This window comes from Conger conger, chromosome 3, assembly GCF_963514075.1.
Source record: "Conger conger chromosome 3, fConCon1.1, whole genome shotgun sequence".
Classification (NCBI taxonomy): Eukaryota; Metazoa; Chordata; class Actinopteri; order Anguilliformes; family Congridae; genus Conger; species Conger conger.
Genome location: NC_083762.1, coordinates 51,946,570 through 51,962,188, shown reverse-complemented (window position 1 = coordinate 51,962,188; position 15,619 = coordinate 51,946,570). Strand labels below are relative to the sequence as shown.

At 42.2% G+C, this 15,619-nt stretch overlaps 1 protein-coding gene across 2 annotated transcripts in view; it reads left to right on the top strand.

Moving 5' to 3' along the window:
- pir (pirin) overlaps positions 1–15,619 on the top strand; it is a 33,897-nt gene that overhangs the window by 13,667 nt on the left and 4,611 nt on the right. For both annotated transcript variants that reach the window (XM_061235110.1, XM_061235109.1), the window contains exons 4-7: positions 1,574–1,654; positions 5,441–5,647; positions 13,004–13,088; positions 13,570–13,614. In XM_061235110.1, the coding sequence (XP_061091094.1) occupies positions 1,574–1,654; positions 5,441–5,647; positions 13,004–13,088; positions 13,570–13,614 (418 nt within the window). The remainder of the gene's footprint in view (positions 1–1,573; positions 1,655–5,440; positions 5,648–13,003; positions 13,089–13,569; positions 13,615–15,619) is intronic.

Genomic DNA, 15,619 nt, shown 5'->3' with positions numbered 1-15,619 from the left:
AATTAAGTTACTTTGTTAAGTTAATCTCAGTTTAAAGGAACTATATTTTTTTATAAAAACTCCCCAAAACAGGGAGAAACTAACCAAATAAAATATTTTATTATTAAATAATAGTTCACTTATAGCATAGCTGACCTATACTACGCAAAATTTATAAACTAGGCTTTTTTTAAATCCGCTTTTTAAATTTGTGTTTTAGTAAACAAATTCCTAATATCCCAGAAGAAGAAGACTATTCTCTGTCTGACTGAGCATGTCGTGGGTTCCTTGCCAGATGTGCTGCAATATCACATTTGAAGATTCTTACCTGATCTAGGAAAAACCTTGCAAGAGTCCATAATTAACTAAAAAGGGAAACAGGATGCATCAGTGAATGGCAGAAACATCATCAATCAGAAAATGCATGGCCAAAGGATGAGAAATTAAAGCTTTTCAGTTAATTTTGCCCCTGGATTTCTATTTTTTTAAAACGAATATTTCTGCAATCTTCTGCCAAGCGGGATGTTCTTGCATTGGCTTATCCCCAGCTTCTAGATCACCAGTTTTTAATGGGAACTGCATGGTGATTCACTCTAATGGCTGTTCACACTCTAATGGCTATTCACTTCTGTGCAAATGTGAGTAAAAAAGTGAATGTCTGTGTGAATACTTGTGTGACTAGTTAAGCGCTTGTCAAATCTGGCAACCCTTGCCTCATAATTGTGCATTGATGTAAATCATAACAATCATATATCATACATATTAAAAATGTTTTGACTCTCAGTTTGGCACAATTATTAATTTAAAAGAATAATTATTAATCTTCATAGAGTCTTCAAATATCTAGGGGTGCAAAAACCTATCCAGAACGACTCCGAAAATTAATAAAAAGCTTTTTGCCCATTAGCATATACATTTTCTCTGTATGGTGGTTTAAGATGAAACATTGATATTACATTGAGAAATGTGACACACCGTGGTACACATACCTAAACATGTAATGTAATAAACATGTTCATTTTCACTCTGCATTTTCTGTACTAAAGTATGTAATCTGTATGTAAGGGGATTCCAAAACTCAATTTTCTTGTGAGGCACGAATTCTAACAATGCATATCACTATGAGCCAGGACGCTGGCTAACACTGCCCTGGATACACTGCAGTGCTCCTACAGTATAGGCTACTAACAACTCAATAGTTACATAGTTTCATTAAGGTAGGAAACTTTCCACCTTACCAACTACTTGGTTGAATATGCAAGACTTTTTGGTCATTTTCTGCTCAGTCCCAAATTATCCATTGAATATTTTTGAAAGAATGACCTATTTGACTTAATTTTCCGTGTGGCTCTTCTTAAGAACACGACCCCCACCCTAACCCTAACCCTAACCCTACCCCCCCCCCCCCCCTTCTTTAAGAGCTAATATCTGTAGAATGACAACTCTAGTGGGGCTAATGTTTTGGATGTTTTTCATTGAATATATAAAGAACATTTACACAAACAGTAAGCACCCACAGATGACATAATTTTGGCACTGAAGGCCCCATCAAGCTTTCCTACGTTCAATATAATATTTTGTCCTTAAAATGCAGGTTACGTACCTTCTACAAGGATGTTTAGGCCACAAAGACTTCTGTGGCCACAGTGGAACACTTCAGCCAGGGGATTTGCAGGTAACTATTAACCAATTTCAGATATTTGTTACTCTGGTAGTATATAGCATTAATAGATATTTCCTTTTTGAATGTTTACTGTTGGAGAATCATTTGCACACGATAGGTTTGAGAAACCATTGATACAGCATAGTATTGCGATAATGTTTTTCTGCAATACAGTATCGATACAGTCGTGGCAAGTATTAATGTTTTAGCTAAATATATATTTTAGAATGCATAATACAGGACGCTGAGGTGTTGAACATCATTAAAGTCATATAACCGCACGCCTTGTAGTGGATTATCCCATTTATACTACATTTGTGAACCCGTAACATAGCCAGCTATTTTGGCATGAGGGTTTGAAGCAAGCATGAATTTAAATTATCACATTTGACGAGAGAAACTGCTTATTACGGCCATGGAAGGTAAATCAATTTACCTACAATATTGTGACTGCTAAATAGAAAATAGGTCAGATGAGAATTATTACTTTTGTACGTCTACCAGACGACTGCTCTTACCGCCTGAGCCAACAGGATGTTGCAGTGGCTAGCACTGCTGCCTCACAGCAAGGAGGTCCTGGGTTCAAATCCTGGTCGGCTGGGGCATCTCTGTGTGGAGTTTGCATGTTCTCCCTGTGTTGCATGGGTTTCCCACCATCCACTGTCACCTGTCGGCGGAACCTACGCCACCTGTCTTTCTCCACCCTCTCATCTACAATCCTCTCCTCCCTACCATCCGCGGAGTCTTTCTCTCGACTGTCTCCCGATGATGCTGCTACAACTCTCATGTCCTCCCTCTCATCTTCCTTTGACTCTCTGTGTCCCCTCACCACCAAATTAGCTCGGGCCTCCCCCCCAGTCCTTGGCCTCCCCCCCACCCCCCTCATCACTCACATTGATGACTTTGTCTCCTTCTTTGAAAAGAAGGTCGACGCCATTTGCAATTCCTTCTCCCGACCCTCCTACCTTCCCCAACTCCCTAGCCTCCTTTTCTCCCTTCTCTGACTCCGACACATCGAAACTCCTTACATCCCACCGCCCGACCACCTGTCCTCTTGACCCCATCCCCTCTCCCCTTCTACAATCTATATATATGACTTTCTCCCTTTTCTCTCCTCTCTAATCAACACCTCCCTCTCTTCCGGCACCATGACCCCTCTGCCCTGAACAACTACCAGCCTGTCTCTCTTCTTCCCTTTCTCGCTAAAACTCTGGAACCGGCGGTCTGCTCCCAACTGTCCACTTATCTTCTCCAGAACAAGGCTTCAAGAGTGGCCACTCCACTGAGACCGCCCTGCTCGCGGTCACTGAGGCACTGTGACCTGTCGGCCACCTTCGATACAGTCAACCATGAGATCCTGCTCTCATCGCTGTCTGGGATGGGTGTCACAGGGTCTGCACTCTCTTGGTTTTCCTCCTACCTCTCTGGTCGCTCCTACCAGGTGACTTGGAGGGGCTCAGTCTCTGACCCTCAGCCCCTATAAACTGGAGTCCCACAGGGCTCAGTTCTTGGGCCTCTCCTCTTCTCGCTATACACCATGTCTCTTGGTTCTGTTATCTCTTCCCATGGCTTTTCTTATCACTCTTACGCTGATGACACCCAACTCTTTATTTCCTTCCCCCCCGACACCCAAGTCACCACACAGATCTCTGCCTGCTTGGCTGATATCTCTACGTGGATGACTTCCCACCACCTGAAGCTCAACCTTTCCAAAACTGAGCTTCTCTACATCCCTGCTAAGTCCTCTCCGTCAATCGACCTCTCACTGACTGTTGAGGACTTTGTAGTTTCCTCCTCCCATATGGCAAAGAATCTTGGGGTGACTCTTGATAACTGCCTCACCCTGGCTCCACAAGTATCGTCCACTGCCAGAACCTGCAGGTTCTTTCTGTATAATATACGCCGTATCCGTCATCTCCTGACGGAGAAAGCCACCCAGCTCCTAGTCCAGGCGCTCGTCATTTCCCGCCTGGATTACTGGAACTCCCTCCTAGCCGGTCTCCCAGCATGTGCCATCAAGCCCCTCCAGCTGGTCCAGAATGCTGCAGCCCGCCTGATCACCAGTCAGCCCAGGTTGGCTCATATCACCCCGCTTCTCATTGGCCTCCACTGGCTTCCTATTGCCGCACGCATCCGATTCAAGGCCCTAGTGTTGGCATTTCAGGCTGCTAAGGGGACTGCCCCACCTTACATACAATCCTTGATCACTCCCTACTCCCCAGCTAGACCACTCCGGTCTGCCAGCTGTGGTCGCCTTATGGTTCCCTCTCTACGTGCACCTGGTGGTCGAGCTGCATGTTCACGCGTGTTTTCTGTTCTGGTTCCTCAGTGGTAGAATGACTTGCCTACCACTGTCAGGACAGCAGAATCCCTCCCCCTATTTCGACACAGACTCAAAACACACCTTTTCAAACTCTACCTTAGTCCTCCCTCCTGATTTTCCCCGCCCCCCCTTTCTGATATCCCTATCCTCCTTGTCTAACCCAAAAAAAAAAAAAGTGCACTTATGATGACGACTATATGTTTAGAACAGCATTCCATGTGTATTTTCCTAGTTGTGGATGTGATGCTTTGACTTGTGGAAGAACCTTTGCACTTGTAAGTCGCTTTGGATTAAAAGCGTCTGCCAAATGACAAAAATGTAAATGTAATGTAAATGTTTCCTCCGGGTACTCCGGTTTCCTCCCACAGTCCAAAGACATGCAGGTTAGGCTGATTGGAGAGTCTAAATTGCCTGTGGGTATGAGTGTGTGAGTGAATGGTGTGTGTGCCCTGCGATATACGGATAAGCGGTTAAGATGATGGATGGATGGATGGATGGATGGATGTTTTCACTTTGTCATGATGGGTTAGACCGTGTAGACTGATGGGCAAGCCTTCTGAAGCCACTGGTTTTCATTTTACATTACATTACAGGCATTTAGCAGATTCCCTTATCCAGAGCGACGTACAAATAAGTGCAAATCGAACCCAGGGATAAGTGCGGCGACCCTAGAGGAAAGTACAGTTCTGTACATCATATGAAATGTAATGATTGTTAAATATCGTCAGGCTTTTATTTTTCCTTCAAAAGTCTGATATTCTCCATTCACTCCAATGGGAGCTCCAATGTTTCGCACTCTAGTGAATGGTTGGCATTTATATTGCGCCTTTATCCAAAGCACTGTACAATTGATTCTCCTCATTCACCCATTCATCCACACTGATTCATACATCAATGGCGATTGGCTGCCATGAAAGGCACCAACCAGCTCATCAGGAGCATTTGGGTGTGTTGAAGTGTGCATGAGCAACACACCCAAATGCTCCTGATGAGCTGGTTGGTGCCTTGCATGACAGCCAATCGTCATTGGTGTATGAATGAGTGAATGGTGATATCCATTTGGTGAATGAGTGAATGGTGTATGGGTGTGTTGCTCATGGACACTTCAACACACCCAGGGCGGGATTGAACCGGCAACCCTTGGACTGCCAGACCAATGCTCTTACCGCCTGAGCCAACATTGCAAAATATGCAGTTCTGTGATGTTTACTGCATTAATGGTAAACATGGTAGTGTCCAACCAGGCACTTTCAATGGGGTTCACCTTCAGATGTTTTACCCATGTTTTGATTACAAAAATAGATTTCAGGCTCAAATGAAAATCAGAGGTAGCTTATAAATTAAAGATTTTTTGGCTACCTTAAAATGGTGGTCCTTGATGTCCTTGGGAATAACCCACTTTCCTTAAACCTAAGCTATTTTGAGCAAACAGTGTTGGGGAGCTGCCTTGCTCACAGCTCCTCTGTGTTTGTCAGTGGATGACAGCGGGCCGGGGGGTGGTCCACGCAGAGATGCCAGTGTCTGAGGAGCCCCTGCATGGCATACAGCTCTGGGTGAACCTGAGGGCAGCAGAGAAGTTGGTGGAGCCGCAGTACCAGGAGTTGAAGAGCTGGGAGATCCCAAAACCCAGCCGGAGTGGAGTCACAGTGGCTGTCATTTCTGGGGAAGCTCTGGGAGTGAAGGTGAGAAATGAGCAGGCTCAAAGCTTGGGGGACTGTTGTTAGCCAGGTCACACTGCTCATATAAGGTGGATGCACTCACGTTTTGTTACGCTGGGAACACACCAAGCCAACTGTCAGCCGACGATGTGTACAGTCTGCCTGGTTATAACCTACAGTAAGCTCCATAAGTAAATGTTTGGGACATAATATGTTTAATTGGGAAGTAAGTACGTTTATTTTTTTCATGCTCAGGTTGACATTAATTGCCCATAGGGTGTAATTGTAAATTAAGAAAATGGCGGCAATATGTTGCGCTATTGGTTCTCAATTATTCATTGGGGGTGGCCTGTAGCGTAGTGGTTAAGGTAAATGACTGGGACATGCAAGGTCAGTGGCTCTAATCCCAGTGTAGCCACAATAAGATCTGCACAGCGGTTTGGCCCGTGAGCAAGGCCCTTAACCCTGCATTGCTCCAGGGGAGGTCAAGGAAAAGCCATTATGAGGCTGAGAAATAAGAAAAAGAAAGGCATAGGCAAAACAATTGGCTTACCAACATAAATAGTTTGGAACATCATTAAGAAGAAAAAGCAGTGGTGGATCAGTAACTTCAAAATGACTGGTAGGCCAACCTCTAAGGTTGATTCTTGCCATAATGGAGAAAACCTCACTTCAGGAGGCAGGCGTGGTTGTGTCAGTGTCAATTGTCTGCAGACAACTTCACAAACTGAACTACAGGTTACACTGCAAGATACAAACCGTAAAAAAGGATGGCCAGGTTACAGTTTGCTAGGAAGTACATAACCCCCATTTTACACCGCATGAGCCATATTGCTGTAAGGTGGCTGTGCAGCAACTGCAAGATGCAAAAGTGAATGGTAGCAGTGTAGTTACACCAGATACAGATGCAGCACATTGCATTGCCAATGCAGACTGATCCATCGCTTTACACTCCAGTGTTGTGTAGACAGACTGTCAGCAAATTTTGATATGTATGAAGTACCTACTGTACATGCAACAGTACTATACTTTTCAGTGTGCTCCTTATTAATTTTCTGAGGAGAAGAAGTATTTTCCCTGATAACTGAGAGGATACCTTTGTTAAAGCTTTGTTCTGACCTGAAAAACATTTAGCTAAATTTGCCCCTTAATTGCAAGATTGAGCAACCTTGAGACACACCTGCTTATGTCCCACAATAAACAAGACTGTATTTCCTTCATAACCTGAGGAAAGTATCTACTTTTGTCTGGGGCTCTGTGTAGGCAGTGTCCTTCCATAATTTCTTCTCATCCGCTGTAATGCAATAATGTGGCTTGTAGGTTCCCAGTGAAGAGGAACTGCAAGAAGCCAAGCACAACATTATCTGTCCCCTTGCAGCATTCCATTGGCTCAGCTGTCCGCACACTGAGGTTTCACAATATAGAACTCCAGCAGCCTGCTAGCAGGCAGTCAAGGCACAGATCAGCAGGTTCTGCTGATAATGGATCACTGAGACAATTTACATAACCCTGGCATGCTAACAGCTGTTGACAACAGCAGGCCAATACATGCTTGCTTGCTGGTTAATGATTTACTGAAACGGGTTCAAAGGTCGATCTCCAAGGAACCACTGTCGAAATACTTACAGACTGCACAGAATCTTAAAACAAAAATAAAATCCAAAAAACGGGTACAAGGAACATATTTCACCTACTATTTCTTTGAAAAAAGATGAATGAACATTTATTTAGTATGTGAAATTGGCCGCCACGACTTATGATTATGATAGAGCAGGTCACGCATGGACAGTGGTACAATTTCTGTTATTTTGGCTCTCTTCTGTACGCCAGCGCATTGAATTAGAAATTAAACAATGAATATGAGGTTAAAGTGCAGACTTACAGTAAATCCTCAAATAATAGCCGGGGGCATGGCCCCCAAATACAAGCCGGGGTAATATTGCCTACAAGTAGGGCTATCAGTCCATGAGCACTAGAAGACATTGTTTTGATTTAACACAATTAAATAAAAGAGCTCTTCTTAATATTTTATATTGTTGGTTGGTTTAATACTGTTGCCAATGAAAAGTCGTTGTCCTACACCATGGGTCTCCAACACGTTGCTCTCAAGCTGCCAGTCGCTTGCCGCCCACTTCTAAGTAGCTTGCCAAAGGCTGAAGCAGTATACATTTAAACACAATTGTTGCCGCAAGGCATTCCAGCCTACAAATTTAATAAAAAGTAAATCAGGAAAAATTTAAAATTAACTCAATTTAGGCTACTTGGCTACGCAATAAGGTTTCCATGTATTTACAGCACAGCACACGTTCAATGAATGAATGAAAGCGGCTTCCTTGGCTCACAATAAACAGACAGGTGGAAATCCCGACACTCTTTCAACTACATAAAACTTAACAGTGAACCATCAAATACCCCCCAGATTTCAGTGCCCATCAGTCCCAACATTTAGCAATAGAATCAAACAGTCCAAAAGTAAATTAAATCCCAAACCAAAGCGAAAATCTTTTGATAGCCTACCGGTATGCTGCTCTAAACGAAACGCATGTCTCACAATAAAGCGCACTTTAGGAAAAAAAGATCCTTAACTTGCTGTTATCTACGCTAATTTGTTATTGTTCATGAAGGCGTGTCTGGCAAGTTGTTATTTTATGGATTCTGGACTTGTATGTGATTTATTGTGTTTGAGAATATTTGCCTGTCTGTTAAGACTGACACTATGATTTACCAAACGGTGTTTCCTGATTAGCCTACACTAATTGATTTCTGAACGGTTACAGGAAGTGTTGAACAGTGTTGGCCCACTTTAAGTGTAGCCTTTTACTTTATTTCTAAGAATAAAATTCTACAACAGAAGCCTAATAATAAATAAAGGCCTGCCTCGAATACAAGCCTGCCCCAAATAAAGGCCTGTGCTTTGTGCAGCCTAAGTAAATAAAAGACCCCGGACACAATTTGAGGATTTACGGTACACCTTCAAGGGTATTTACATCCACATTGTTCTCAAAAAAAAAAAAAAAAAAATCTTATCTTTGTTGTACAGGTAGCAGTTGAAATTGTACTTCCCTCTAGGGTCTTTCAGCGAACTTATCCCTGGTTATGGGTATGCACTTTGTTGTACGTCGCTCTGGATAAGAGCGTCTGCCAAATGCCAATAATGTAATGTAATGTAACATTGGATGATCTAGGTAGGAATTACATCCATTTTTATACTTAGTCCCCCCATTTTAATGGACCAAAAGTAATTGGACAATTGGCTTGATGGTCATTGGCACAACCTTGCTCCTCATATTGACAAATGGCAATAACAGACTCCAAAGGTAATTAAAAGCATAGAATGAAGACTAGATACTCAATACTTAGACCTGCACGATGGAAGCAATTGAATACATCTGACTTATCATTAACAGCTGAGAAGCTACCTGTCCAATTACTTTTGGCCCACTAAAATGAATGGACTATGTCTAAAAAGGGATGTCACCCGATATAGCTTTAAATACCCTCAAATTACAGGTGACAGTCTGCACTTTAACCTATTTAACCATATTCATTGTTTAATTTCAAATCCAATGTGCTGGAATACATAGCTAAAAGAACATCAGTTCTACCACTGTCCAAATAATTATGGATTGCACCGTATATTCAAACAATGTGCTATTGACAACCATCCCAGTGTGTCTGAAAAGGAGAATGTGTAGGCTTCTCTGACAGAGATATCCAGCTCTTATTCAATAACTAAGGAGCATATTTTGTTGTTGTAGCGCAGAAGGATCAATGAGATTTACTGTTGTAGTGACACTATTTTGTGGTTTGTGGATACACTCCTTAGATTACAAACAAATGTGACCGAAAGAGTAATTTAGAGACACATTCACAAAATTAGCTTCTTTATTTTTTGACATGGTACCAAAGTACAGATTAGTATGAGACCTACAAAATGAAGTATCACTATCCAAGATTGACCAAATACTTTGTCAGCAATGTTCAAAAGAACACTATGCTTTTGCAAACCGCAGTTTTGAGAAATTGGCCTTCTTCAGTTTTGCTACAGTGCATTCTCAGCATAAAATCCACTTTTAGAAAAGGAATTAGTGCTTTACATTGTTCGATTTGGGATGTGCTTTACTTTATTAGTAAGTTAATTTTGAATGTGAAATGAAATGCTGAAATATATTTTTTTTATAAATTAATACATTTGTAGAAATTATTATAATTAATCAATAATAATTACAATTAAAGCATTAATTTAGTGGTAAAAAAGTAGCACATTTTCATTCTCTGCCAACATTTGTATGTCCAACACATTACAGTTGCTCTCCCTATTGTTTTACATCAGAGGTAGGTAGTAATAATGTGTTCAAAGTGAAATTGCTCTCTTCCTCACCTACTCAGCTGAAAAGCTGTCTGAAAGGCTGGAGGACTAATGGCTGCAGATGTCTGGAAAATCCTTCAAAATGTTCTTAGGGAGGGATTTTGGTGGTTATTTGTAATTGAATGGAGGACTAACTGGGAGGACTACATGGACAAGGGGGGAGGGGTTTACCACGTCTAATTAAAATGTAATCATGTTACTTTAAAAAAATAACGAATTACTAGTGTTTTCAAATGCACCATACAAGATTTTTGTAATGTGATCATGTAATCCAGAGTACATGTACAGTGTTTTCATGTTTCATTTGGCGGTTTGCTTCATCGGTAATAATTTCACCGACCAAGAAAAAAGTATTGCGAGGTTCTGACAGTAGGGGCAGTCACATTAGGGTTTGCTTTTCACAAAACCACCACCAGATGGCAAATATGAGGGTATAGGTTAGCCTATATAGCACTTAACCTCATTAGCACTGGCTTGTTTTATAACTTTTAAAGATTGAAATCGATCCCATAATGGGACTTTTTCTGTTTATGGATGGGTTTATTTATCCACAATGCAGATACATTAACTATTTAATTTGCCCTCACTCCATTTCACAAACACAAATCTATCATTTAATCATCTTGGTTAACTGCGCAACATGGCTCAGGCACTAAGAGCAGTTGTCTGGTAGTCGGAGGGTTGCCGGCTCGATCCCCCGCCCGGGCTGTGTTGAAGTGTCCCTGAGCAAGACACCTAACCCCCAAATGCTCCTGACGAGCTGGTCGGCGCCTTGCATGGCAGCCAATCGCCGTTGGTGTGTGAGTGTGTGTATGAATGGGTGAATGAGAAGCATCAATGCTTTGGATAAAGGTGCTATATGAATACCAACCATTTACCATTACTGTACGATTTTTATTAACTTCGGGGGCTCGATACAAAGCAGTATATTTTGAACTCTCATAATGTGACCTTTTACCTGCAAAAGAAACAGAGCCTGAGCAGCCAAACTGAGAGATGCAGATAAATCACGTCAGATTACTGTGGATTAGTGCACTCACATATGCCACCTGCCGGTGGTTGTGCAAACAACAATGAATTACTGGGGATAAAAAAATATATCTGCCGGCCCACCTCTGGAGGCAGAATCGCTAAATGAAACACGAAACCACTGTAGTCCGTTATTACCCAACTGCTTCCATGTGTCTCTCATGCCAGCCACGCTCTCAGTGCTGCTTGAAGAGATAAAGGTTTAGTGAAAAATAATCAAATTGCCTATAGCTGCGGTTGCAAGCAGACTAAACCACTCCCTCTCCACCTTAACCACACTCCTCCACATTCACCTAGCAACTGTCTTTATAAGTGTATGTGACACCCGAATAAGATGATGTGCTAGCAAGGCAATGTTAATGTCACGTGCAAGGAACCGGACCCACAGCCAGGTGGATAATTGTCTTGTAACAGGGGTAGGGATTCTGCTGACATAATGCTTCTGTTCACACCACCACATCCTTTTATCCTGACTTTTATTTGTGTTTATGAAGCCCCTGGTGATTTCATACACAACTACATGTGGAGTGGTTTACTGGGCATAATTGATAGCAGCCTCAAATAAAAACCCCTTGCATGGAAGAAAGCCTCAGCTTTGTTTTCTTTAGCTAAATGTTTTTTTCCCATTGTTATACCATTGTGATCACTGTTCTTAGGGCTGTAGTAAATCATTAATATGCAAGTGGATCTTATTTGGCTTCCACTTCCCAGGCCAGTGAATGTCCATATTAAATGTTGCAGATGGTTTATATAGGAAAGGTTCTGTTTCAGACCAGCCTGGCCATTCTCCTCTGACGTCTCTCATTAACAAGGCGTTTCTATCTGCAGAACTGCTGCTCACTGGATTTCTTTATGTTTTTTGCACCATTCTTTGCAAACTCTAGAGACTAGGGTGCATTAAAATCCCAGGAGATCAGCCGTTTCTGAGATACTCAGACTAACCTGTCTGCCACCAACAATCATTCATGGTCAAAGTCAGTTCGATCAAATTTTTTCCCCATTATGATGGTTGACATTAACTGAAGCTCCTGACCCGTATCTACATGATTTTATGCATTGCACTGCTGCCACACAATTGGCTGATTAGATGATCACATTAATAAGTAGGTGTAATAAAGTTAAAATGTTCCTAATAAAGTGCTCAGTGAGTGTATATGCTTCACTTTTGTATTAAACTTTGTATTTTGTTTTTGTAATTTCCAACATGGAAAGGTTAATTTCCATCCGTCAAAACTTTATAGGGCAATGTGCAACAGTCACAAGTTCAGCAAAGATGTTTGATGTAGGTGAAGAATAGCTTTGGTTTCGTTAACACTTATTTTCATGGGCAAGTTAAGGTAAACACAGCATGTCTGGTTTTGCCAAGAGCAGTCTTTAAGACTGTTTTGTTTCTGTGTCTGAAAACAAGACCCAGATACTGATGTGATTCTGAGACACAAATGAGACTTACACAAGTATCCTCATTTTTCTCTGTCTGGCAGGTTCAGGAAATTGAGAACAGATTTTTGTTGAAACACTCCTTACATTTCAGATGCAAATGTGAGTTCCTGGTGGGGTTATGCAAGGCCTGGCGGGGTTATGCAAGGCCAAGCACATTGTCATGCCGTTTAGAGGAGTTATTGTTGGTCCGACAGTGTACTCCCATTTAGCTACAACATTGCCCAGCCAGCATTTCTCTGGAAATGTTCAACAATGTTGCAAATACATTATCTTCACATTTCCTAGGGCTGTGTGCACTCCAGGCCAACATTGGCACCATAAAAATGATTCTGATATGTGCCTGGAAAATGGCATGTGTGAGATTCAGGTAGCCCAGGCTTTATCATCCTTATGAGAAGGTGCTATTGCGAGATACTTTTTTCCCCCAATAGAAAACAAGCTCTTATTATATGACTTACTAGTCATGATTGTGTCAGTCTCTGTAAGGTTGATTTCCTATTAGACAACATGCAGTTTAAACATTATGTGCATTTGTTTTTTAGTCGAAAATCTACACAAGAACTCCAACCATCTACCTTGATTTTAAACTGGAGCAAGGAGCAAAGCACATTCAACCAGTTCCTTTGGGTAAGAAGCGAAAGATGCATCATATCTTCTTGATTGACTCAGGGTTAGCTCGGCTAGTTCGCTAGTAAGCATAGTGAAGTGTCATAGAAGGTTACCGCGACAACACTCCCTGATGACGTAACCCTAAAATTCAAAAGGGCATTGTTGGCCTTGGCTAGAGGCGATTGTGTCTTTAGCTGACTGGTAACGCGTTCATCTACCAAAAATCAAGTGGGAGGCCGGGGCTCAAATCCCACCTTGGACTCAGGCAATCTCTCTCTCGTTACATCTGTCATAAAATGAAACTATGCGAGGTGGGTGGGTGATATTCGTAAGCAAATCAGGAATGTGACAGACAGGTTATATATCCTGCCATGTGACACAAACTCACTGTGTAGATGCATATGTGAGAATATGCATACTGTATCATTTTAGTTTTTTATTGCTTAGTGTTTTTCTGCATTGATTTTTCTCTTTTTTGGATCTGATTACATTTTTTAAGGATGGACCACAATCATCTATACGCTCTCGGGATCTGTTCATGTTGGTAAGTCAAGCTTTCATTTCTAAAAATCTGGCATCTAATGTGGGACTGAGCATATCCAATTTGCGATAAGCAATCGCCTGCAACCTCTTGTTGCAACCACACTACAGCTAATCTCACATAGAGCATGCATTCCACTGTACTTTACTTTTACTACTGTACTTTTAATCTGAGGTGCCATATTATATCATATTAATCATAAAAAATACTGTCTTAAGTGAAAAGTTTGCATTTGCTGAAAGCCTCAAAATACAGGAAATTTAATTGATCTGCCCTAACGCTACCATCAGTCTGCTGTCCATCAAGGTATCAGCATAGATCTCTAAGAACATGCTACAGCCATATACACTACTCAAAAAAATTAAAGGAACACTTAAGGGACACATCAGATCTTGATGAATAATTTACTCAAGTTGAAAATCTTTACTGATGTACATTGTATAATTTGTTGAGAAGAAAATGATGTTACAAGGATCAAAGGAAACCAAAATCAACCCATTGAGGGCTGGATTCAAAATCACAGCAAAAATCTAAGTAAAAAATTGAAATCATAGGCTGATCCAACTTGTGCAAATTTCATCACGGCAACTCATAATGTGACTCAGTAGTGTGTATGGCCCCTGCATGCCTGTACGCACTCCCGACAACGTCTGGACATGCTCCTGATGAGTCGGTGGATGATGTCCTGGGGGATCTCCTCCCAGACCTTGATCAGGGCATCAGTGAGCTCCTGGACAGTCTGTGGATGCAGCGATACATAACGTCCCATAGGTGCTCAATTGGATTAAGGTCATGGGAACGTGAGGGCCAGTCAAATGGCATCAATGCCTTCCTCATCCAGGCCGGGCATTGTCCTGCACCAGGAGGAACCCAGGGTCCACTGAACCAGCGTAAGGTCTGACAATCGGTCTGAGGATTTCATCCCGGTACCTAACAGCGGTCAGGGTACCGTTAGCCATGACATGGAGGTCTGTGCGACCTGATATGCCTCCCCAAACCATCACCGCCAAACCGGTCATGCTGGATGATGTTACAGGCAGAATATCTTCTCCATGCTCTTGAGACTGTCCTGGGAGACTAAGCAAACCTTCTTGCGACCGCACGTATGGATATGCCATCCTGGAGGAGCTGGACTACCTGTACAACCTGATTGGGCTGCAGGTACCATCTCATGCTACCAGTATTGACAAGGACACTAGCAGAATACAAAACCAGAGAAGAATCAGTCAGGAAGGATAAGGAGAGAGCAATTGTCCATGGCCACCACATGCAAAACCATTCCCTTTTTGGGGGTTGTCTTGCTTATGCATCTCCATTGCACCTGTTTTTTTAATATATTTTTTAAAATAAATTTATTTTCAGATTTTTCCCATTTTCTCCAAATCTGGTAGCCAATTGTACCCCGTCTGATTCAATTAGAGCTAGTATTAGATACACCGCCCACACCCCGTCCCTCGGCGGCCCGAAGAAGAGCGACACGCCTTCTTCAAGCTGTCTTGTCTCATGCTCAACCCGATGTGCTTTATTGTGCAGCGATCTACTAACCCTGCCAAGTCCCTCCCTCCCTCTGGAGCAGCGAGCCAATTATGCTGCTCCACGTGAGCCGGCCAAATTTGGCTTTTGGCAGGACCAGGAATAGAACCCCAGTCTCCGGTGTGCAACTGCAGTAGACTGCGACCACAATTCTGTTGCGCCACCGCGGCCCTACCGGTTGTCACTTTCATTTGCACCAAAGCAGGTGAAATTGATTCCCAATCACTCGTGCTTCTGAAATGGACAGATTGATATCCATGAAGTTTAGCTGACTTGGTGTTACTCTGTGATGATTAAGTGTTCCCTTAATTTTTTTGAGCAGTGTACATTGTCTACTGTACGTCAAACCACAGGTGCTCACCACTGGGCAGATTTAAGATTCAAACCGCTGAAAGATTTCATAATCATAGAGTAGTGCACTGTAAAGTGTTTTGGAAATTTTGCATATTAATGTTACTGCCTAAAGCATTCTTTA